The sequence below is a fragment of the Cupressus sempervirens genome, chromosome 7, assembly GCF_028749045.1.
Source record: "Cupressus sempervirens isolate cs-2001-9-10 chromosome 7, ASM2874904v1, whole genome shotgun sequence".
NCBI classification, from domain to species: Eukaryota; Viridiplantae; Streptophyta; class Pinopsida; order Cupressales; family Cupressaceae; genus Cupressus; species Cupressus sempervirens.
The window spans coordinates 890,521,657-890,544,043 of record NC_143124.1 but is presented as its reverse complement, the minus strand read 5'-3'; the positions used below and the strand labels follow the sequence as shown (position 1 = coordinate 890,544,043).

Below are 22,387 nucleotides of genomic sequence, written 5' to 3'. Positions count from 1 at the left end.
TATTGGTTCTAAAAATTAAAAGTTGAATGTTGTCTATAAGCTTAAGATTCCAATATTGTTTGGAAGATAGATTCGATAGAGAAGTGGTGTACAAATTTAAATGTTGAGTCCATATGAAGGAAAATTTCTATTTATCAAATTTGTAATATATGTGTAGATTGAAAATGCTAATAGTTGTGATCTTTTAGAGATCATGAATTGTGTCAGACTTTGATAGTGTTACTATTGTACACTTATTTTGCAATATTGTATCAATAAGTATTATTGCAGGAGTTCATTATAAATGAATGAATATTGTAATTTGTAGATGTAGATTTGGAATAGATCATAATGCATTTTATATTCATATCTTGATTAGATTTGTTTACAAATTAATAAAGTGTCTTAAATAGTGACTATGGACAAGAATATGCATTGACAAGTTGCAGATTTGAAAGTTTAGATGTTTATCATTGCTAACTATTCTTGTCCTTGTAGTGACATGAAATAACCATTGATGAAGTACATTTGTTGATCATTTTTTGAATACAATGATTGATATTTGTGTTTGTTAACTAATTGCCAAAATATTAATTGGTTAGTTGGTTTAGGATTGGAATTGTTTTGCATTAGTAAGAAGTAATGATTGATTTTCAAATATTGTGAAATGAGACAAACGATGGGAAATGACATTAAACCAATGGTGGTAGTTTGTATATGCATGTATATTTAAGAATTTGAAATTGACATGATTTCATTGATTGAATGAATATGTTAGAAGTATACATCTTTGGTTGTAGGTTTGTAAAGATTCTATAGAAGGAAAAGAGAAATGGTTGTGTTTATCTTAGAGTTTGAAGTAGTAAATGAAAGTATCTTTGATAATTGATATGTTTATGAGATGTTACAACTATGTATAGAAATAGAGTAACCCTCTAAATCAAATTATTTATTATTCATGTATTTGTTTGAAGTGGGTGCTTCTAGCGAGTGCTATGTGAGGCATTTTGGCTAGGTGAGATAACTTGTCTATCTAAGGTTGTAAATGCTATGTGAGGCATGATATTGGTTATGTGAGGCCTAATGTATGCTATGAGAGACACAATTTTTAATTGAGGCATAGTAAGATGGATCCGAGGAAGTGGTTTTTGACCTTTAGGGGTTTTCCACCATAAAGAAGGTGTTTATGATCTAATTATGTATATTTGTCTTATTGTTCATTCTATATTACATCTAGACACTTACATTTATTGATGATAAAAGTAATCATTGCATATATATTATTGGTTTATAGTTAAAATTTGGTATTTTAGTGGACCAAATGGTTGCTAGAAATTTTCAAGGGTCCATCTTGGTTCAACTTTTTTTTTTTGGTTAATATGGTGTGGTTTTTGGTTCCTTCTTGGATTTGCTAAAGTGATGTGTGTGTTTATGCTTTTTTCTTAGTGGGCTCATATTGCTCATTGTTGGATTGGTATTTGATGAGTTCCTTTAGAGATGGAAACTTCCTCTAAAGAGGTTGGCCAACTTTGTGGGTCTTTAAACAAGCTATGGTTCAATCAAAATCCTTTTTCCTCTCTCTTTTGTCTAATGGAGGTGACAATTTGTCTTATTGAGGTGGATATTGGTGCAAGAGTTCTAGACGATGTATTTTTGTTTTGGGTTATGACTACTTAGAATTAGATATGAATGCCATCTTGGTTCACTTCCATGTCTTTGCCTTCTCTTCTAATCCTATAGAGGTGTGTTCCTCTCCTAATAAGGTGGAGAGTTGTTATTTTGGATTAGTGTAGAAATATTGGAGGGGTATCTTATTTTTGGTTGCGGGAGCCAAGTCAAAACCTACTATGTTGGTTTCAGAAGCCTTGTGAAACCCCATGTTGGTTATGGGTTCCATGTTTATATCCAATGATTTTTCATCTATCTTTTTGTTGTGTAATCTTTTGCCACTTCTTATGAAGGTTTGGTGTGCATTTTAAAACTATGCAATGGTTTTGGGAACCATGTTAAACCCATTGGTTCCTCAATAAACTTGTATTATGTAACCTTTTGAGGCTAATTATCAAAGTTAGGGGATCTTGTTAAAATCCCTTGTTGACTAGAAGGATCATTATTCTTCACTATTATGTTATGGGAATCTGGAAAAACCCTTGTTTTACTTTTATGGTTTATAGACCCCTGAAAACTTTGGGTTATGAAGCATAGGCCTGATGTGCTATGTTCATTTGGGCGATTGGTTTGTTCTGTGATCTATGTCTCATGGTTGCTGATTGGCTCCTATTATGTAATGCTTTCTCATTTGTAGCTATATAGACTGTAGTGCTAGGGAGACAAGTGCATGCATACACTTTCCCCTTTGTTGGCTAAATCCAACTTAGAACCTCAACATAAGAAAGTGACCATATATTAATTTGGTAACCAACAAGTTCTTATACCCTTTTTAATGGTTGTTATATGTTGACTCTTTACACATTTGTGTAATTTAAGCCATTCAATTTGCACACTTGTTTTCATAAGGAAGTTAACTCTAGTAGTTTAGAGAACCAAGCAATTGCACAAAGAAAATCATTATATTCTAATATAAAGAATCACTGCTACCATTGACATCACACACACACACACACACATTTATAACTTGTATAGGTGTGTATGTGTGTGTATATATTATATTATATACACATATATATGTATATGTATATGTATACATGCATGTGTATACATGTGTACACATGTATATATATCTATGCATATATGTATACAAACGTGCACGCACACACATATATTACTTGTATAGATATATTACTTGTATAGATGTGTATGTTGTCTTTGATATAAATATTATAATTACTTTAGGAAACATTTACTTTATCAATAATATATATATATATATATATATTTTTGGATAGGTAAACGTCTGAGGCCTAGGTTATTTATTATTATTATTAAGAGTAATTATTATAATATGTTAATTGTGAGTAGATTTGAACCCAAGACCTCCCTAATGAGAGGCTCGCAATTTACCAATGCGTTGTAAGCTATTGCCTACTTTATCAATAATAGATTGAGTCTAAAACTAAAAACCTTTACTATCAAATTTAATCTATAAATTTTTATTAAATTGAAATTTATTTTCTAAATATTTTTATTATTAAATTTTAATTTAATTTTTTTAAAGACTTGATAAATTTTAATTTAATTTTTTAAAGACTTGGTAAATTTTAATTTAATTTTTGAAATATTTATCAAATTTATTAATGCACATTATTATCACGGCTAAAAATGGATTTCATTCATAAATTGCAATGCGCGGCGGGGCGAGGCACATCGTGGCTTATCCCTTCAACAGATGCATTTCGTCTTACACTTGAAAGCAACTTATCCTTTTCACGAATCGAAACACCGATAAGAGCAAACAAAAACAAATTATCCGTTCTTTTAACCACAGGTCAGCGAAATTTGAACTCCAGTTAGTTCCAACGTGGCCTCTTCGAGGGGAGAGAGTGCATATACTTGTAAGCGCAGTACATTTTTGACTGTTATTGGTATCCAAGAAATTTAAATTCAACGAGCATTGAACTCTGTCATGCTCTCCTCTTTAGAGTAGCTAAATTCAATGATCAAATTCAATTGAATTCCATCTTTATCTATGAGCCCGTAAGACTATACAAAGCCATGATAGGAGGAACAAGAATCTGGAAGCCAGTTGGGTTTGTAGATTACAGTTCTTTGTTAATGTCAGTAGTAAACAATGTGGAAACAAGATTAATGTCCACTTGCAGAGCAGTGGTGGTGCCGAGATTTGGAGGGCCAGAGGTTTTGGAGGTTAGAAACAATGTGGAGATTCCAGATTTGTGTGCTTCAGAGGTGCTGGTTAGAACTCTTGCCGTGGGTATAAATCCTCTGGATTGTCGGGTGAGTTCCCACATTCGTTTTCCAGTTAATAATACATAGGAGATGATCATCTACTTTAGCATAGGAGAATACCTATCTCATTATACATAGGAAATGAAAAATAAAGGAGGGTTTAGACTATTCTGTTTGTGAAACGATCTTTACAGTTGTTCGGTTTTGCTGCCAGTTCACTCTGCATGTTATTTAATTATATAAATCTTGGATTTACACGATTGGGTTCCACAGCTATGTTATTATCTGCGGTAATTAGGTTGAATTTTGGCGGCGACTACCTATTATTTGCGCTATTATATTTCTAAATATATTTCTATTCGAAGGACATATCTGTTGTAAATACTTGCTACAGACTGTGGTATTTGTCGGCTATTAAAATTTTGCGGGCAATTAGCCGATATCTGGCTATTGCTCGTATGTGCTGTTTAAAATAGTGACATTCTCTTGACCGTCATGTTGAGATGTTGGGTTTTATCTATTTTCCATTCATTCACCTCGTTTAAGTCTCTTTCAGTTCGTAATCTTTTATCTCTTTAAGGGGTGGAGCTTCCGAGTGCTCTTGTTGTTGTTACTAACTTAGTGTCATGTCTTTTTTCTTAGCAGTGCCCTGTATGTGCTTTGTAGACCCCCTTCCCTTGTAGTTGGGTATTATTGTGTATTTATGTTTTTCCAATTACAAGTTTGTTGACTAAATTTGTTGCGTACCCTAATGTTGTGGTCCTCCTTGTTCATAATATTGTTTAAATTGAGATAAATCGTAAGGTCTGCATTTTACATGCATTGCTACTATCTTAATGTCATATCTTTTTTCAACTAGTAGCAAGACGGCAGAAATCTATCTAATTTTTCAACTATCTCATCTACATCTTTTCTTATTCCAACTAAACAATCCATTGATGGGTTAAACATCAACTAAATTGAGAAACTCCATATTGTTCTTCAGAAGACCCGCTGAAGGATGAAGCTTTTAGATGTAATGGCCCACCTCAAATCTGCTCTAAAAAATGCTGATAAAAGCTCAAGGAATTTCATCAAACAATTCACATGCAAGGGACGTATGACTGATATAGTATTTCAGCGAGCTTCAAATGACTTTTTCTTCAATTTGCATAAATGAGAATCTTGTGCTAGAAGACTACAATGGACTACACAATGACCTAACATGAGCGTGCTACTAATTTTGACAATATTCAGTGCATATATATGATCTAAGCATGAGAAATGAACACCTACAGCCAATTAGCATTTTTACAAACAGTTGGTATGCAAACTAACTAGTTGATAAATAATGATATTAAATTGCTTAAATGACACCAGCAACTATTATCTTCTTAACTGCAATGAAAAATACAATGCTCATGAAATATGGCCAAGACTTTGGCATTTACATGGATTACAAAATGATAATGCTGGTATAATGCACACTTACAGCTGAAAACTTATAACACCCTAAAAAACAATACTAACAAAAGAACCTAGTTGTAGATGGCTGTAATAATTTTCTTCAATGCTGCCCCTTCTGCTTTGCTTTTTTCGAACTGCTTTTTCGGCTCTGCTTTTTCGGACTGCTTTTTCGTACTCGCTTTTTCAGCCTGTTTTTTCGGTTCCGCCTTTTCGGACTGCTTTTTTCGTACTCGCTTCTTCGGTTCCGCTTTTTCGGACTGCTTTTTCGTATCTGTTTTTTCGGATTGCTACTATGTTGAGTCTCAAGACCATATCTTTCAATGGCGTCAAGATTTCCAGCTTGAAGAGATTTCATCCTTCAAACTATTGAGACATAATCTCCAGAAAATTTCCCAATTTCTTTGATATTTCCAACCATGCTTAAAAGAAGCTCTTCCATTTCTTTTATAGTGTTCTCACAAGAGCTCCATCCTTCGTTTTCTCAATGTGGGATAAAACATAACTCCCTTTATGTAACTTATGTCTCCAATGTGTTATAAAATAAAGGGGACTCTTTTAATTTAAATATTTTCCACAAACTATAGTCTATGTATTAATAAAGTTAAATATTTAAATTTAACTTTATAAAATAGCTTTATCAATGCAAAACAAATCTTATCAATGATAAACAAGTCTTCTTGCCAATTTTAAACAATTACCATCGACATACCGCTGCCACTGGATGTCCACCCATGCCCAAGATGACTTACTATAAATAGTAAGTATGCCCAAAGTTGCCTCAAAACCCCTCAGAAAGACCTGCAACTGAAATTATCTAGGCCAAATGGCCTCTAAGCCCCTTTAATGTCCTGGTTAGCCTACGGGACCGTGGGGAAATAGGCTAACGACAACATCATGCTATGAATGCTAAAAAGGGGACATCACAGTCCGCCCTTCCCAAAATTGCTTGTCCCCAAACAATGGCCGAACAACAACCCAATCAATCCACCTGGATCCCAAATGTAGTCATGAACTATACTGCTGTCAGTCAACATAGGCTCCTGCAACAACCTGTGAAAATTAACCAAGAGGAATCCATAAATGAATCGTGAATCACGGTGCAACTGAACTCCAAATCCACTACTGCCACAGTCAGGAACCCACGAGGCACAAACTCTCAAAATATTAGACCCCAAGTAGAGTAGATCACCCAAACTGTCAACATAATAAACACCATCCACACAACCCACCGTGTTATGTGGAATGCACACTCCAACTCTGCTACAATAGTGACCACTCCCACATGAAACTGCACCAAATACAGAGAATCCACACACTGTACATCTGCTGCAGTTAACACAACTCTGCAGATTACCAGCCACTGTCTCATAACCATAACACCCATGCACTGCTGATGGTGAATAGTCATTACACGGTAGATAGCAAAAATAAGAGCCCAGTCCAAACCTGTCTGCCATCAACTCCTCAACACATGGATCAAAAGCAAACTGATGAACATATCCTTTAGTATAATGCCGGTAAAAAGAACCAATCTTAGTCAAAGACTCATTCTGTAGACGTGATATGACCAACTGTGACTGATCATCAGCTAAGTCAGAGGATGATATAGCCAAGAGTGCAGAATCAACAACAACATCACTATTCTCTGTGCCTTCCAAGTCAAACATATCACAATGCTCAGCTGCAACGCCCAACTCAGTTGAACCTGCCTCGAGTGGAAATGGACCAAATATGCCAATAGTAGTGTCGTGGACAGATATATCCTCATCTCCACTACCTCTATCAACCTCGACCATGGACATCCGCGGATCACCAGACACCACGGTCTGTGATTGTACAAAATCTGGTAAAGACTGAAGTTGCTCTAACTCCATGGTCACCTTAGCCAAATGAAACTGTGACTCCTCGAAAGCCAACTGTGTACTCTCAAGAATCTCAAAAGTCACCTCGAGCTGCTGAGTAAGCTCACTCACCTCATCTTCCTTGGCCAATAATGCATTGTATGCTGTACTCCCCCACTCCATAAGATAATCTCTGTCGGCTACCAACTGCATATAATTTTGTCTCAGAATCCGGATAGCCTCCCATAAAGAGTGGATCTCTGTCAAGGAAAGATAATTGCCTCCCTGCTCATCACTAGTAGGAGAACCCCATCCATAAACTGCTAACAACTGACGAGCAGCATCGAAATGCTCGCAAGCGATAGAAATGTCTCGCTCGCCAACTCTTAGCTGACTAGACACATGATTGTGCCGACTGGTCGAACTCCTATACTCTATCCTTGGTACACTGTCCAAAGGAGTAACCTCGGAATAGCTATCATCTGTAATATTCAGATCCTGGGACTCTTCTGTCAACTCTGTCATATCTGAGAGATCATCAACCCATTCCAACAAGAATTGTCGACTGGATATATGAACAATGCCCAACATAGGTGTGTAAAAACTAATTCCAGCATCAAACAAGTTGCTGGCATGGATGAGAACTACACCTGGCAAACTACTAATCAAGTCCATGATGGTGCAATAGATACTACTACCAAGGAATGATAGATATCTCTGGTCAAAACGATCCCAAGTACTAAGATAAGGATCCCAACATCTAATCCATGAACGGAAAACAGCTGGCAATTCAAGTAAACTTCTCACCTGAGTAATGTGAACAATACCAACTGACTTCACGCACCTGTCTACAATCTTTGAATCCAGAGTATGAATGCTAGACATACTCATATCATCATCATGTGACCCGACTGTAAAAGAAAACTGAGTCCCTGCTATACGCGCTAACTCCCGAACTGAAATCACCTCAAGACAAAGCTCGTCCACGTGTCTCTCAGAATCTTGGAGAGCCAACCGAGTACACACCAAGGAATTTCGAGTATCCTCCAGCTCATGAAAAAGCCAGTCAACCTCCTCCTCCTTCTTCACTGCATCTTCCTTGATCTGTTGTAAGTCGTCACAAGAAGAACCTGTTGTGACTCCTTTCTGTCTCTCCTCTATCTCATGTGAAGAAGCATCCAACTATGCTTGATACTCATTTTCTGCAAAGTCCTGAATGCTCACTTTCTGATCAACTTTACTATCCTCAAACATGATAGTATCCTCAATTGTTGTAACGTCATCTAGCCCAACTGTACTGGAATCACTATCTGTGCCAATCGCACAATCCGGTGTGCCTGTGATATCACCTTCTGGCTCAACCTGCACAACGTCTGTAACCCCTTCTACCTGTGAAGATGATGCAAATAAACCATTACCTGAAGATGTGCTAATGTCTCCCTGTATTGAATCAGCATGTCTGTTAAACTCCTCATACAAATTTCTGCCTGTCATAGGGAAGGTACGATCCTTAGGCCTATCAAAACGTTCAATCAGTCTTTCCTTAAACTCCACATAGGAGGTAATGTGTGCATGACCCATAGTGACCATACCATGATGCCACCACTTGTGTGCTAACCCATCCAGGTGAATTGCTGCATACTTAATAGCTTCTTCCTCAAGCATAGGGTACATTTGAAAGTATGTGTCAAGCCTTTGAACCCAAGCTCTTGATGTAGACTTCCCCGAGCCATCATAATATGGTAACTGAAGTTTCCCTACTTTCTTCCGTAGCTCATAGCTCTGGTTCCTGTCATGTCCACGTGGCATATGCTTCATCCGCACATCTATATACTCCCTAAAGGTAATTGCAGCAATAAAATCTGGACCTTCGGCTTCCCAATCTCTCCTCAGCTGGTCCTGTATATCAGTGATCTGGGGCTCTGGTATGGGCTGCTCTAGAGCTCTAGGGGGAAATGTGGGAATAATGGGCCTCGAACTCACTGTCCTAGTTTGCTGGTGTATATGAGCAATGTTAGTATGCTAATAGAAACCAAATTTAAATAAAGCTTCTACAAACTAAACAAAATTCATAAACTTCAAGATAGACTAAGATGAGCTCTCAATTGAAAATATGAGCCATTAATGGGCTCTCTCAATGAGAAGCTCTCTTGTTGAGTAGCTTTGTCTAAAAAGATAGGATGTATGCTCAATATGCTTCCAAAGGCTTCAATGGATGATTGTGGATTTTTGGTGTGGATAGATGGCTTTAGTATGGATTTGGCTCTCAAAATAGCATTATAACTTTACTTCATGGATTGTGTTATTTTGTAAAGGGGAAGGATCCAATTTATAGGCAAGAGGCTTGAGGGATTGAGGGCTAAGATGCAAGGATGGGAAAAAGCTTATGGAAGGCTCAGATTGCATGAGAGGAGAGCACATGGATTGTGCTTCCTTATAGCCAATCAAGGAGTGACACATGTCACATGGTGAGAGGATGGAGGAAAGGGGAAGGATGAGTCAACAAAAGAGGCTCAAGTGATAAAATCTTCATAAAGACCCTCATAATGACTTGTAAGAGCAATAAAAGGGCTTGTAAGAGTCATTTATGACCTAGTGGACTTCATAAAGTTTTATGGTTGAGATATTTTGAGGGTGATGAGAGCAAATTCGACTTGGACTTGATTAGGAAGGTTTTAAGCTTGTTTAGGCTTGTGCAAATGATTAGAGGATGGATTAGGATGGTTTAGGATTAGCTTAGGGATAGGCAAGTGGATGGCATTTAATGAGGGTGGGTGAAAGAGGAGATATTTGTTAACTTTGGCTTGGGTTAGTAAGTCTTAACCCATGTTTAGGGAATGTGACAAGGTTAGGAGGGGATTAGGATTAGGTTTAAAGACATCTTCTAGAAGAGTCTAGATTTTGGATGAGGATAAAGACTTTCTAGAATAGTCTAGAATTTCCTAGGATGAGAATGAAGACTTTCTAGAAGAGTCTAGAACTTCTTAGGATGAGGATAAATTAGATTTTTAAGAAATAAATAAAGTTTTATTTATTTCAAGGGTTTGGGTTGAGGAGATATTTATTAAAACTTTTTTAATAAACATGAGGATTAATATTTAATCTTAATTAAATATTTTGAGTTGGGATTAGGGGTAGGAAATGATGGGATTAGCCTTTAATCAAAATTAAAGAAGGATTAGAAGATTTTGGAAGAGGTTATTGGTCATAAGGAAATTGGCCAACTTTTGGGAAAAAAAAAAATTTTTTTATTTATTTTAGGATTTTTGGTCAATTTATTAATTAAATAATTAATAAATAAGGAAATAATGTTTAAATAAGATTTAAACATTTTTGGGAGGGATTCCTTAATTAAATATTTTTAATTAAGATAAAAGGATTTAATGGCATAAAAATTAATTAATTAATTAATTAAATAATTAATTAATTAATAAATGATGATGTCATCGGGAATTTTTCAGAAAATAAAAATACTTTATTTTCTAAAGGATTTTTAGGTGTCTACAGCTGGGGTGCATGACCGAAATTGTTCCCAACTTGTTCACCTCCATTATGTGTCCCATCCTGATTATTACCACTCTGGTTATTACCATTCTGATTATTTCTTCCGCCCACATTAGCATTCAACCCCATTTGACGAGCCATCATCTGCATCATAAGCTCCAATCTTTGACTCTGTTCCTGTGCTCTTTGCTCTGTTGATCGCTGTCCTTGTGCTAAGGTGTCTAATAACTGTAAGAATCTTTCCATTCCCTGATCTGGACCAGCATTCATTTTGTCAAACATTTTTCTCTTTATCTGGCTATTCCAAATTCCCTATAAGACCTCCACAGGATGGCAGGACTTATAGCTCTGATACCACTGTAATAACCCCAATAGGTTATAACTTCTTCAAACACTAAAAATCTTTATACTTTAGTTGTTTGACATTTCGTCAAACACTTTGCAAGCAAGCTCTGATACCACTGTAATGACCCGCCTCAAATCTGCTCTAAAAAATGCTGATAAAAGTTCAAGGAATTTCATCAAACAATTCACATGCAAGGGACGTATGACTGATATAGTATTTCAGCGAGCTTCAAATGACTTTTTCTTCAATTTGCATCAATGAGAATCTTGTGCTAGAAGACTACAATGGACTACACAATGACCTAACATGAGTGGGCTACTAATTTTGACAATATTCAGTGCATATATATGATCTAAGCATGAGAAATGAACACCTACAACCAACTAGCATTTTTACAAACAGTTGGTATGCAAACTAACTAGTTGATAAATAATGATATTAAATTGCTTAAATGACACCAGCAACTATTATCTTCTTAACTGCAATGAAAAATACAATGCTCATGAAATATGGCTAAGACTTTGGCATTTACATGGATTACAAAATGATAATGCTGGTATGATGCACATTTACAGCTGAAAACTTATAACACCCTAAAAAGCAATACTAACAAAAGAATCTGGTTGTAGATGGCTGTAATAATTTCCTTCGATGCTGCCCCTTCTGCTTTGCTTTTTTCGAACTGTTTTTTTAGCCTGCTTTTTCGGCTCTGCTTTTTCGGACTGCTTTTTCGTACCCGCTTTTTCAGCCTGCTTTTTCGGTTCCGCCTTTTCGGACTGCTTTTTTCGTATTCGCTTTTTCAGCCTGCTTTTTCGTATTTGTTTTTTCGGATTGCTACTATGTTGAATCTCAAGACCATATCTTTCAATGGTGTCAAGATTTCCAGCTTGAAGGGATTTTGTCCTTCAAACTATTGAGACATAATCTTCAGAAAATTCCCCAATTTCTTTGATATTTCCAACTATGCTTAAAAGAAGCTCTTTCATTTCTTTTATAGTGTTCTCACAAGAGCTCCATCTTTCGTTTTCTCAATGTGAGATAAAACATAACTCCTTTTATGTAATTTATGTCTCCAATGTGTTATAAAATAAAGGGGACTCTTTTAATTTAAATATTTCCCACAAACTATAGTCTATGCATTAATAAAGTTAAATATTTAAATTTAACTTTATAAAATAGCTTTATCAATGCAAAACAAATTTTATCAATGATAAACAAGGCTTCTTGCCGATTTTAAACAATTACTATCGACATACCGCTGCCACTGGATGTCCACCCATGCCCAAGATGACTTACTATAAATAGTAAGTATGCCCAAAGTTGCCTCAAAACCCCTCAGAAAGACCTGCAACTGAAATTATCTAGGCCAAATGGCCTCTAAGCCCCTTTAATGTCCTGGTTAGCCTACGGGACCGTGGGGAAATAGGGTAACGACAATATCATGCTATGAATGCTAAAAAGGGGACATCACATTAGATGACCTTCGCTCTTCTCATCTAGGCTTGATACTGCATTAAAATCCTTGCTAAAATCCATGGGAACATATCTTATTGAGACCAAAGCAAGGATTTTCCCAACAGATTAGTTGAAGCATAAACATTAGTAAAAATAATATTCTAACTGGATTTATAGCTTGTGGAATAATCATACGCAGATCCAACAAGCAAGCCACATCCTAGAACTGCTTTGAAGTCTAATGCATTGACAATGACTTCAAGCCCAAATTCTCTCCGCCTTGTATAGCCTACTATCAACAGATAACATAGTTTTCTGAATAAAGACTACAAGAGGAGAATGAGAAGCAATGAACTCTCAAATAACTTCCCTAAAATGAAAGATGCCAACTAGGGAAATGTGTTGAAGTTCCAAATTTTGTTTGCAAATCATTCTTTGACCAGTGAAATGGGGGTTGTTTTTTTGCTATGTTCTGACTTTTATATAGTTTTTGATTGTTTTCAATTTTTTTTGTATTTTTTGACAAATTTTGATGCAAGGAATAATGCACTAATCTGAACAAATAATTGCAACTGGAAGATACAAAATGTGAAATGAATTATCTGTTCAGTGTTTATTGATTGCCCCAAATACTACAGGAAAATTGTACCAGGATAATCATTGCAGATTTGATTCAATATGCAAGTGTGTTACATTGACAAAATTATTCCCACAATGCACAGCTGATGAGTTCTAGGACTGTTGATTGGTGGAATGGTCTGTTGCAGCCCACATAATGATTCGAAATTGCCCTGGCGCTGCTACCCAAGTCTGATGCCACTACTGCAGGATAATGCAGGCTTGCTGGGCCTGTACAGCAGTCATATAATTTGTCTTCTTCCTAAAAAATGATCCCAACTCCTCAAATCTGCCCTCGTTGACCGTGATCTGTGTAATAACCCTTTGACAGTTATGGTTTTAACTAACACCAATTTTCTTTACTAATCAACAGTTTGGCATATTGTCAAACACTTAGCAAATATTCCCACTCTAAGCCATCTCCCTCTGACTATGGTGTCAATGTGACTTACTTTGTTTTGGTTTTTTGAATATATAAATAATGATAAAGAAAATGACAATGCTAAATTTTAACAATTTACAAATCAACCAGTTCTGAAATCAAAATGCTATTGCAACTTTATTTATATGAACCCAATGAAAATTACATAGTATGGAACCTGTGATAACTGCAGCATTCTTCAACGCTGGCTGCAATGATAAATGTAGAGTCCTCAGATGAATTGCAGTCCTCAAATTGAGTTCGCAGGCCACTAATTAATAATCACAGGTCTCTAGCTGTTGGTCACAGACCTGGAAGAAATCACAACGCTGCCTCAGAGGGAATTGACAGCCTCCAAAATGCTCAACAAGCCTCCAAACGCCAAAACGCAGATCACTCAAGTGCAGACGCAAGCCCCAAAACAGAAGGCAGGATTCCCAAATGAGATCGCAGGTATCTTGGCTCTTTATAGCAGGTCACGTATCAGAATTATAAACACCAGGTAGGCAGTTTAGCAGTGCCCAACACACACATCCACAGCATCCAAACACAAGATGTCCAACGCCTAGAAAGTGAGCAAAATGTGCACCCAGAAAATTCAGATTTTGCAGACTAATCAAATGCTGATTCAGCGCTTCCCAATATACCCAGAATAATAGTATGTTAGCGTCCCAAAAAACAGATGCAGAATTTCTATTCTCCTTAGTAGCACTTATTCTCCCTAAATTCTGTTAAGTTGTAGCTTCAGTCGGATTAATTCGATCTGAGACACATTGTTGTTATTGGTAAATCATCATTTCCTATACATATGTATTCATGTAATACTAATAATAATACACACACACACAGATATTATTAGACAAATTATTATTATTAAATATATAAATTAAATGATGATTAAACCTTAGAGACATGTCTCTTCATGAGACATGTCTCCTCCTATCATATTTATATGAGATCCAAATCTGCATTTGAAAATCATCAATTACAATGGCCATGTTAGAACATTTGCAGAAAAACGATCCATGTTACTTCAACATGGTATTAGAGCTTATACTGCAAATGTAATAGAATAAAATCAATGATAGGAGATCTTAATGGTATTGGTCAATGCAACATTAGCAATCAAAATCATTCCTTGACAAAGGTTCACATGAAAGAATCATCACTTCAAGATAAAGGGATTTTTATGGTGCAGCCTTCTGAATATTGTGCTCTGCCTTTGGAGCACTCAATCTGACTGAATTCACTTCTGCAGCTTGCTACTCTAGCAAAGGCATTGGAAGAGTTGTTGTTCTGTTATTCTGCCATCATTAAACAATGATATCCTTGAGGAAATTTCAAACATCTATCATCTGGTCATATTAGAGCCAATGGCAGAGCATAAAGCCTCCATTGCTTGTCAATAGTACACAGCAATATTAGAGAATAATACTTACAGTACAGTAGTATACGATCAAGAAGGCAATGGTGCAATCGTAAGAAGAACACAGGATCATCCAGTGAGAACTGCAACATATATCAGAATTTTTTCGTGCCTGAGCTTGAAGATTTTTATTTGGCGTGAAGAGAGAAAGGGCTATTAGCAAACATGAGAATATTTGTACTCAGTGGCAAAGGTTTAATATGGTTGGAGGCAAGATATTATGGTGGCTCAGATAATTATTTGAAAGTCAGACTACAGTCTACAATCAATATTATTGAGTGGAGTCTCTTCATCAGCTATGTAAACTATATAAGGTCGCAACGTATTGTTGAGGGAAGTATTATTGAGTGAATTCATAATTAGTAGAGGTTGTGATCCCATCCTAATTGCATGATTGTTATTGAACTTGCACCATCAGCAGAGGCAAATATTGGAGCCACTTAGGACTTTTGGAATTAAGAAAAAAAAAAGCACAATAGAGATATGAATAAGGTTGTTTATGATGGTAGGGATAGTGTTGTTGGCATGCCCTTTTGTTTGGTTGAAGCGCTTTCAGTTGCGGTTACAGTCTAAGAAATACCAGGCAATCGTCAATTTCTTCCAAGTGTGCGACATCATAATTGGAACACTGGCCATTTATATTTTTCATCATGGCTGTAATCAATTGGGAGGAGAATAGCCGCCCTTCAATAACATCTTTTGCCCGGTTTTTGGAATCCAAATTCCCATCAATGTCATTTGTCACCAATCCTTGTCGCAGAGTATTTATTTTCTTGCGTTTTTGACCATTGTGCTTCTTTCCTTCCTCCAATGCTTGTGGGTGAGGCCAAAGGTGTGTTTATTGCTACTTGTTGTTTGTCCTGAGGCGCATGAGAATTGATCCCACGACGTCACAAGGAGCACCACTCGCACGCCCTAAAGCATCTGTCCTACAACATGACAGAAATGCCTTTTACCCTCAAAAGAGTTCGCTCATTAATATAATGCTAAACGCACGGTTGTACCTGGACAACAAATGATCCATGGCATCAAAGCTGCCATAAGCGGTTGTCAAAATAACCATAGATCTCCAAACATGGTACACATTCACATAAAAAGGGGACAGGCATCCCATTATACTAATATGCATTGTGGAAATGTTTGTTTAACTCTTATGAAGGATATGGAAGTTGTATGTGCATATATCATCCATGGTAGATTGATTAGTCACTGTGTTGGCATATATCGTTAAGAATTGTTGACCAGAACAATGACCCAATATAACCAACATTGTAACAACACCGCAAATGAACAAGGAACAACTACGACCCATTATCCCCAATTCATCTATGAACAATGTGAGTTATCGTAAAACATACGTTAAATTTGTTCATATAAATAATGGGGAAGAAGTCAGATCAAAATATGGAATGCAAATTTATCCACTATAGTTAAACTGATTTGTGGGCAACGAGGACATCAAACATTATTAAAGGTATGTATAATGTGTTTTAATGTTCCTTTCTCCTTTCTATATAACAAACATTAGATGGGATATTATAATTATATAATATATGTGACTATATATATGATATAATATCTATTAAAGATATTTGATGTTTTATGGATATCAATATTATCTCTTATGATAAAGCTGATTGTGTGTATAATAAAATCCTAAGAAATAATGAGTGATTGAAATCCTACATGATATTAAGTGGAATTCAAGATAAGGAGAGAGATAAGTCCTTATTATATCGTGAGAACTAACTTTAATTAATTTTTTTATATATATATCTATAAGAGTTATGTACCTTGATCTTCCTCTGAGAATGTTATTTCAGGAAGAGCGAGATTGAGATTCAGAGGGAGCCTGACATTTCAATAGAGACAACTTTGAAAGAGAGGGAGTAGATGGAGGATATGATCCAGTCAACCTTTGATGATCTCGATCATAAATTTGGAATACACGGATTGTAAGATGTGCGGAATATAGGTTTAATCAAAAGATCAAACAAATAACTTTGCATGAACAAAGGAAACTTGAGTTGTTGTGAGATGTTAATGAAGATCTGAAAGAATTCATTTGAACCATCTACGAGTCTCTCTTTGATGAATGAAACTCGATGTATGAGTTGTGGATTCATACATGTGCCAAAATCATACTCAATCAAGATATTGACGTATTGTGGATGAGTTTGAGAAAATGGAAGGATATGTTCGCTTCTACTGTTAGGCTAAATGAATGTTTGGATCTTAAATGGATGAAAAGAGCAAGTTGGAACTTAGAAAGGAGTTGTCATATTTGATACAAAATTGTTTAACAATATAAGAATGAGTGGAAATTTTACATTGTGGGGGGAATAATAGTCAATGTTCCATTCCCACTCGAACCTTATTTAGAGGAGAGATGTTCCATTCTCAAAAAATCTAAAAAGACAATTTCTGAATCTTCATGTGTAGATAACTATTCTTATCTTTTACATTATCTACTCTTTGTAGTTTTTTCTTTCTTATTTTGCAATTCTATACATACTATAAGGGTTGTTTGCCTTGATCTTTTCTTTTATGTTTGAGGATATTCTTACAAGAAAAGAAGATTGGCACTTTACATATGCTACCCAATATTGTGCAGACTCAATCTAATGATAATAGCTCCAAAGACCCTGATGATCAAGATAGATAAAACGAGGCTCTTGAAGCAAATATCCTTGATGATTGAGATTATCAGATTCTTCTACATTAAGAGGGAGTATGAAGCTTCTTCTCAAAGCAACGCAGGAGCTTAGAAGATTGATACTTAGAGGGAGTCTAAAAATACATGTGTGTGACTACATGATTTTGATGGGCCTACTCCTATGTATATCATGAGGAAGTGATGACTTATCACTAGAAAATTAGATATCAGATTCAGAGTGAGTCTAACAAGAATTCCTGGGGAAGAGAGCTTCTGAGGAAGTAACTAGAGGACCTGACTTCCTAGGATTGATGTTTAGAGTGAGAATTTTGAGGTGCAATCCTTTGTAAATGATATGTTCTCTATGAGGAGAAGTTCTAAGTGAAACTCTTTATAATGCATTCCTCTCTGTGAGAGAAAATTAAGGTGAAAGCCTTTGTACCACCCTTTGATTGGGTTCATGGTGGTTACTATTTCACATATGATATGTTATGAAAGGTGATGATCTTTCATTGACATATAGAAATAGAAGGTAACCATTGCAAGGTGATGATCTTATAAATGGTAGACTTGTTATCATGGTAGACTTCATTAAGTTGTTGTCCTAGAGTGTTGGAAGTTATGATAACAAACATATCAACTAGAAGGTAACTATTGTTAGGTGACAACTTTATCAATAGTTGATCTATCTCCTAACACCAAATGTCTTGGAGCAAGTGTTATCACGGTTCTTTGGGCCGGATTTTGCCGGACACCTTGATAACCAACTTATCATAGTTCTTTGGGCCGGATTTTGCCAGACACCTTAATAATCAACTCATCATTGTTCTTTAGGTCAGATTTTGCCGGACACCATGAAAGTCAATTGTTATGGTTCTTCAGGCCAGATTTTGTTGGACACCATAATTTGAATATGTCATAAACCACACTTAAAGTGGTGTTTAAATCTTGTATTATAATTGCTTCAATTCTTTTTGCTAAAGAGGGAGTGTTGAAAAATTTAGCCTTATAGTAAATTGAATATCATACTGAGATGATATCTCTTCATATACTTGAGAACATAATGTGCTCTACAAATCCTCCCTAGCTAAGAGAGAGTGTCAAAGTTGTACCTTTAGTTGGATCAATTCAATTTGAGACACATTGTTGTTATTGGTAAACCATCATTTCCTATATATACGTATTCATGTAATAATAATATATGTTATTATATATATTCCAGTATATAATATATATATATATATATATATATATATATATATATATATATATATATATGCTATAATATATATTATATTATATATAATACATATACACACACACACACACATATATATTATTATACAAATTATTATTATTAAATATATAAATATATGCTATAATATATATTATATTATATATAATACATATATACACACACACACACACACATATATATTATTATACAAATTATTATTATTAAATAAATAAATTAAATGATAATTAAACCTTAGAGACATGTCTTCTCTCATATTTATATGAGAGCCAAATCTGCATTTGAAAATCATCAATTACAATGGCCACGTTAGTACATTTGCAAAAAAATGATCCATATTACTTCAACAAATTCAAACTTCCAAGTAATAGGTTAAATAGAATTGGAAGACGCTCTAGAAATCCTCAGATATGCAAGTTGAACTTCTTCAATTGCAAATGGTGATGCAACCAAAAACTCCAAACAATATCTCTAAGCAACAAATAATCACAGTAAAGGAGATTCACAAATATTTTGAATATAATGAAATCACTATACCTCAGTAGTGACTCAATGCACTTCTCAGCTTCAAATCCTTATACGTCACCAAGGGGATTGAATACATAAATCAGATAACTCAGAAACCCCTTACAAAAACAATAAAAAACAAATAGACAATTGGATGCTTTTTCCTTCACAATGAGCTCATATTTATAATCCCCAAATGGCACTTAGTTTGCCAAACGTATTTCCACTTAAGAAGCTTCACCAACACAACATCAGTTTATAACATATAATAATAATAAAGTGCCACTATAATATGCAAGTGTGTTACATTGACAAAATTGCTCCCAAAATACACAGCTGATGAGTTCTAGGACTGTTGATTGGTGGAATGGTCTGTTGCAGCCCACAAAATGATTCCAAATTGCCCTGGCACTGCTACCCAAGTCTGGCACCACTACTGCAGGATAATTATAGGCTTGCTGGGTCTGTACAACAGTCATAATTTGTCTTCTTGCTGAAAAATGTGCGCCCAGAAAATTCAGATTTTGCGGACTAATCAAATGTTGATTCAGGGCTTCCCAATATGCCCAGAATAATAGTATGTTAGCGTCCCAAAAAAAAGATGCAGTATTTCAATTCTCCTTAGTAGCACTTATTCTCCCTAATTCAAACTTCCAAGTAACAGGAAAAACAGAATTGGAATACGCTTCAGAAATCCTTAGATATGCAAGTCAAACTTCTTCAATTGCAAATGGTAATGCAACCAAAAACTCCAAACAATATCTCCGAGTAACAAATAATCACAATAAAGGAGATTCACAAATATCTTGAATATAATGAAATCACAATAGGTCAGCAGTGACTGAAATGCACTTCTCAGCTTCAAACCCTTATACCTCTGTAAGGGGATTGAATACACAAATCAGATAACTCAGAAACCCTTCACAAGAACAATAAAAAACAAATAGACAATTGGATGCATTTTCCTTCACAATGAGCTCATATTTATAATCCTCAAATGGCACTTAGTTTCCCAAATGTAACTCCACTTAAGAAGGTTCATCAACACAACATCAGTTTATAACATATAATAATAATAAAGTGCCATTATAATATGTAAGTGTGTTACATTGGCAAAATTACTCCCAAAATGCACAGCTGATGAGTTCTAGGACAGTTGATTGGTGGAATGGTCTGTTGCAGCCCACAAAATGATTCCAAATTGCCCTGGCGCTGCTACCCAAGTCTGACGCCACAACTCCAGGATAATTGCAGGCTTGCTGGGTCTGTACAACAGTCGTTTAATTTGTCTTCTTGCTGAAAAATGATCCCAACTCCTCAAATCTGCTGTCAGTGACCGCGATCTGTGTAATAATCCTTAGCCAGTTATGGCTTTAACCAACACCAATTTTCTTTACTATCAACAGTTTGGCATTTTGTCAAACACTTGACAAACATTCCCACTCTAAACCATCTCACTTTGACTATGGTGTTAATGTGACTTACTTTGTTTTGTTTTTTTGAATATAGAAATAATGATAAAGAAAATGACAATGCTAAATTTTAACAATCCACAAATCAACCAGTTCTGAAATCAAAATGCTATTGAACTTTATTTATATGAACGCAATGAAAATTACATAGTATGGAAGCTGTGATAACTGCAGCATTCTTCAATGCTGGCTGCAACAATAAATAAAAACAAATAGACAATTGGATGCATTTTCCTTCACAATGAGCTCATATTTATAATCCCCAAATGACACTTAGTTTCCCAAATGTAACTCCACTTAAGAAGGTTCATCAACACAACATCAGTTTATAACATATACTAATAATAAAGTGCCATTATAATATGTAAGTGTGTTACATTGGCAAAATTACTCCCAAAATGCACAGCTGATGAGTTCTAGGACAGTTGATTGGTGGAATGGTCTGTTGCAGCCCACAAAATGATTCCAAATTGCCCTGGCACTGCGACCCAAGTCTGACGCCACTACTCCAGGATAAATTGCAGGCTTGCTGGGTCTGTGCAACAGTCGTATAATTTGTCTTCTTGCTGAAAAATGATCCCAACTCCTCAAATCTGCCGTCAGTGACCGCAATCTGTGTAATAATCCTTAGCCAGTTATGGCTTTAACCAACACCAATTTTCTTTACTATCAACAGTTTGTCATTTTGTCAAACACTTGACAAACATTCCCACTCTAAACCATCTCACTTTCACTATGGTGTTAATGTGACTTACTTTGTTTTGTTTTTTTGAATATAGAAATAATGATAAAGAAAATGACAATGCTAAATTTTAACAATCCACAAATCAACCAGTTCTGAAATCAAAATGCTATTGAACTTTATTTATATGAACGCAATGAAAATTACATAGTATGGAAGCTGTGATAACTCCAGCATTCTTCAATGCTGGCTGCAACAATAAATGTAGGCTCCTCACATAAATCACAGTTCTCAAATTGAGTTTGCAGGCCACTAATAAATGATCACAGGTCTCTAATTGTTGGTCCCGAGCCTGGGAAAAATGTGCAACGCTGCCACAGAGGGAATCAACAGCCTCCAAAATGCTCAACAAGTCTCTAAACACCAAAACATAGATCTCTCAAGTGCAGAAGCAAGCCCCAAAACAAAATACAAGACTCCCAAATGAGATATTAGGTATCGTGGCGCCTTTTAGCAGGTCACGTAATCAGAATTATAAATGCTGGGTAGGCAGTGCCCAACACACACATCCGCAACATCTAAATAGAAGGTGTCCAACGCCTAGAAAGTGAGCAATATGTGTGCCCAGAAAATTCAGAATTTGCAGACTAATCAATTGCTGATTCAGGGCTTTTCTATATGTCCAGACTAATAGTATGTTGGCGTCCTAAAAAAACGATGCAGAATTTTGATTCTCTTTAGTTGTACTTATTCTCACTAATTCGAACTTCCAAGTAACAGGAAAAATAGAATTGGAAGACACTTAATGCAGGAGCATCCTGGGTGTAAGAGCAATCTTGCATCACCCAAAAATATTTTATTTTCAGTCTTTTCTATTTTAATAAGGACTAGTAGACAGGGTGGTTACTATTTATG

The 22,387-nt window shown here is 35.7% G+C and overlaps 1 protein-coding gene across 2 annotated transcripts in view; it reads left to right on the top strand.

Annotated features, from left to right (window-relative positions):
- The first annotated feature begins 3,514 nt into the window (after positions 1-3,514).
- LOC149550356 (GroES-like zinc-binding alcohol dehydrogenase family protein) overlaps positions 3,515-22,387 on the top strand; it is a 120,337-nt gene continuing 101,464 nt past the window's right edge. For both annotated transcript variants that reach the window (XM_089793390.1, XM_089793389.1), the window contains exon 1: positions 3,515-3,891. In XM_089793390.1, coding sequence (XP_089649516.1) covers positions 3,652-3,891 — 240 coding nt within the window. In that variant the 5' untranslated portion in view covers positions 3,515-3,651. The remainder of the gene's footprint in view (positions 3,892-22,387) is intronic.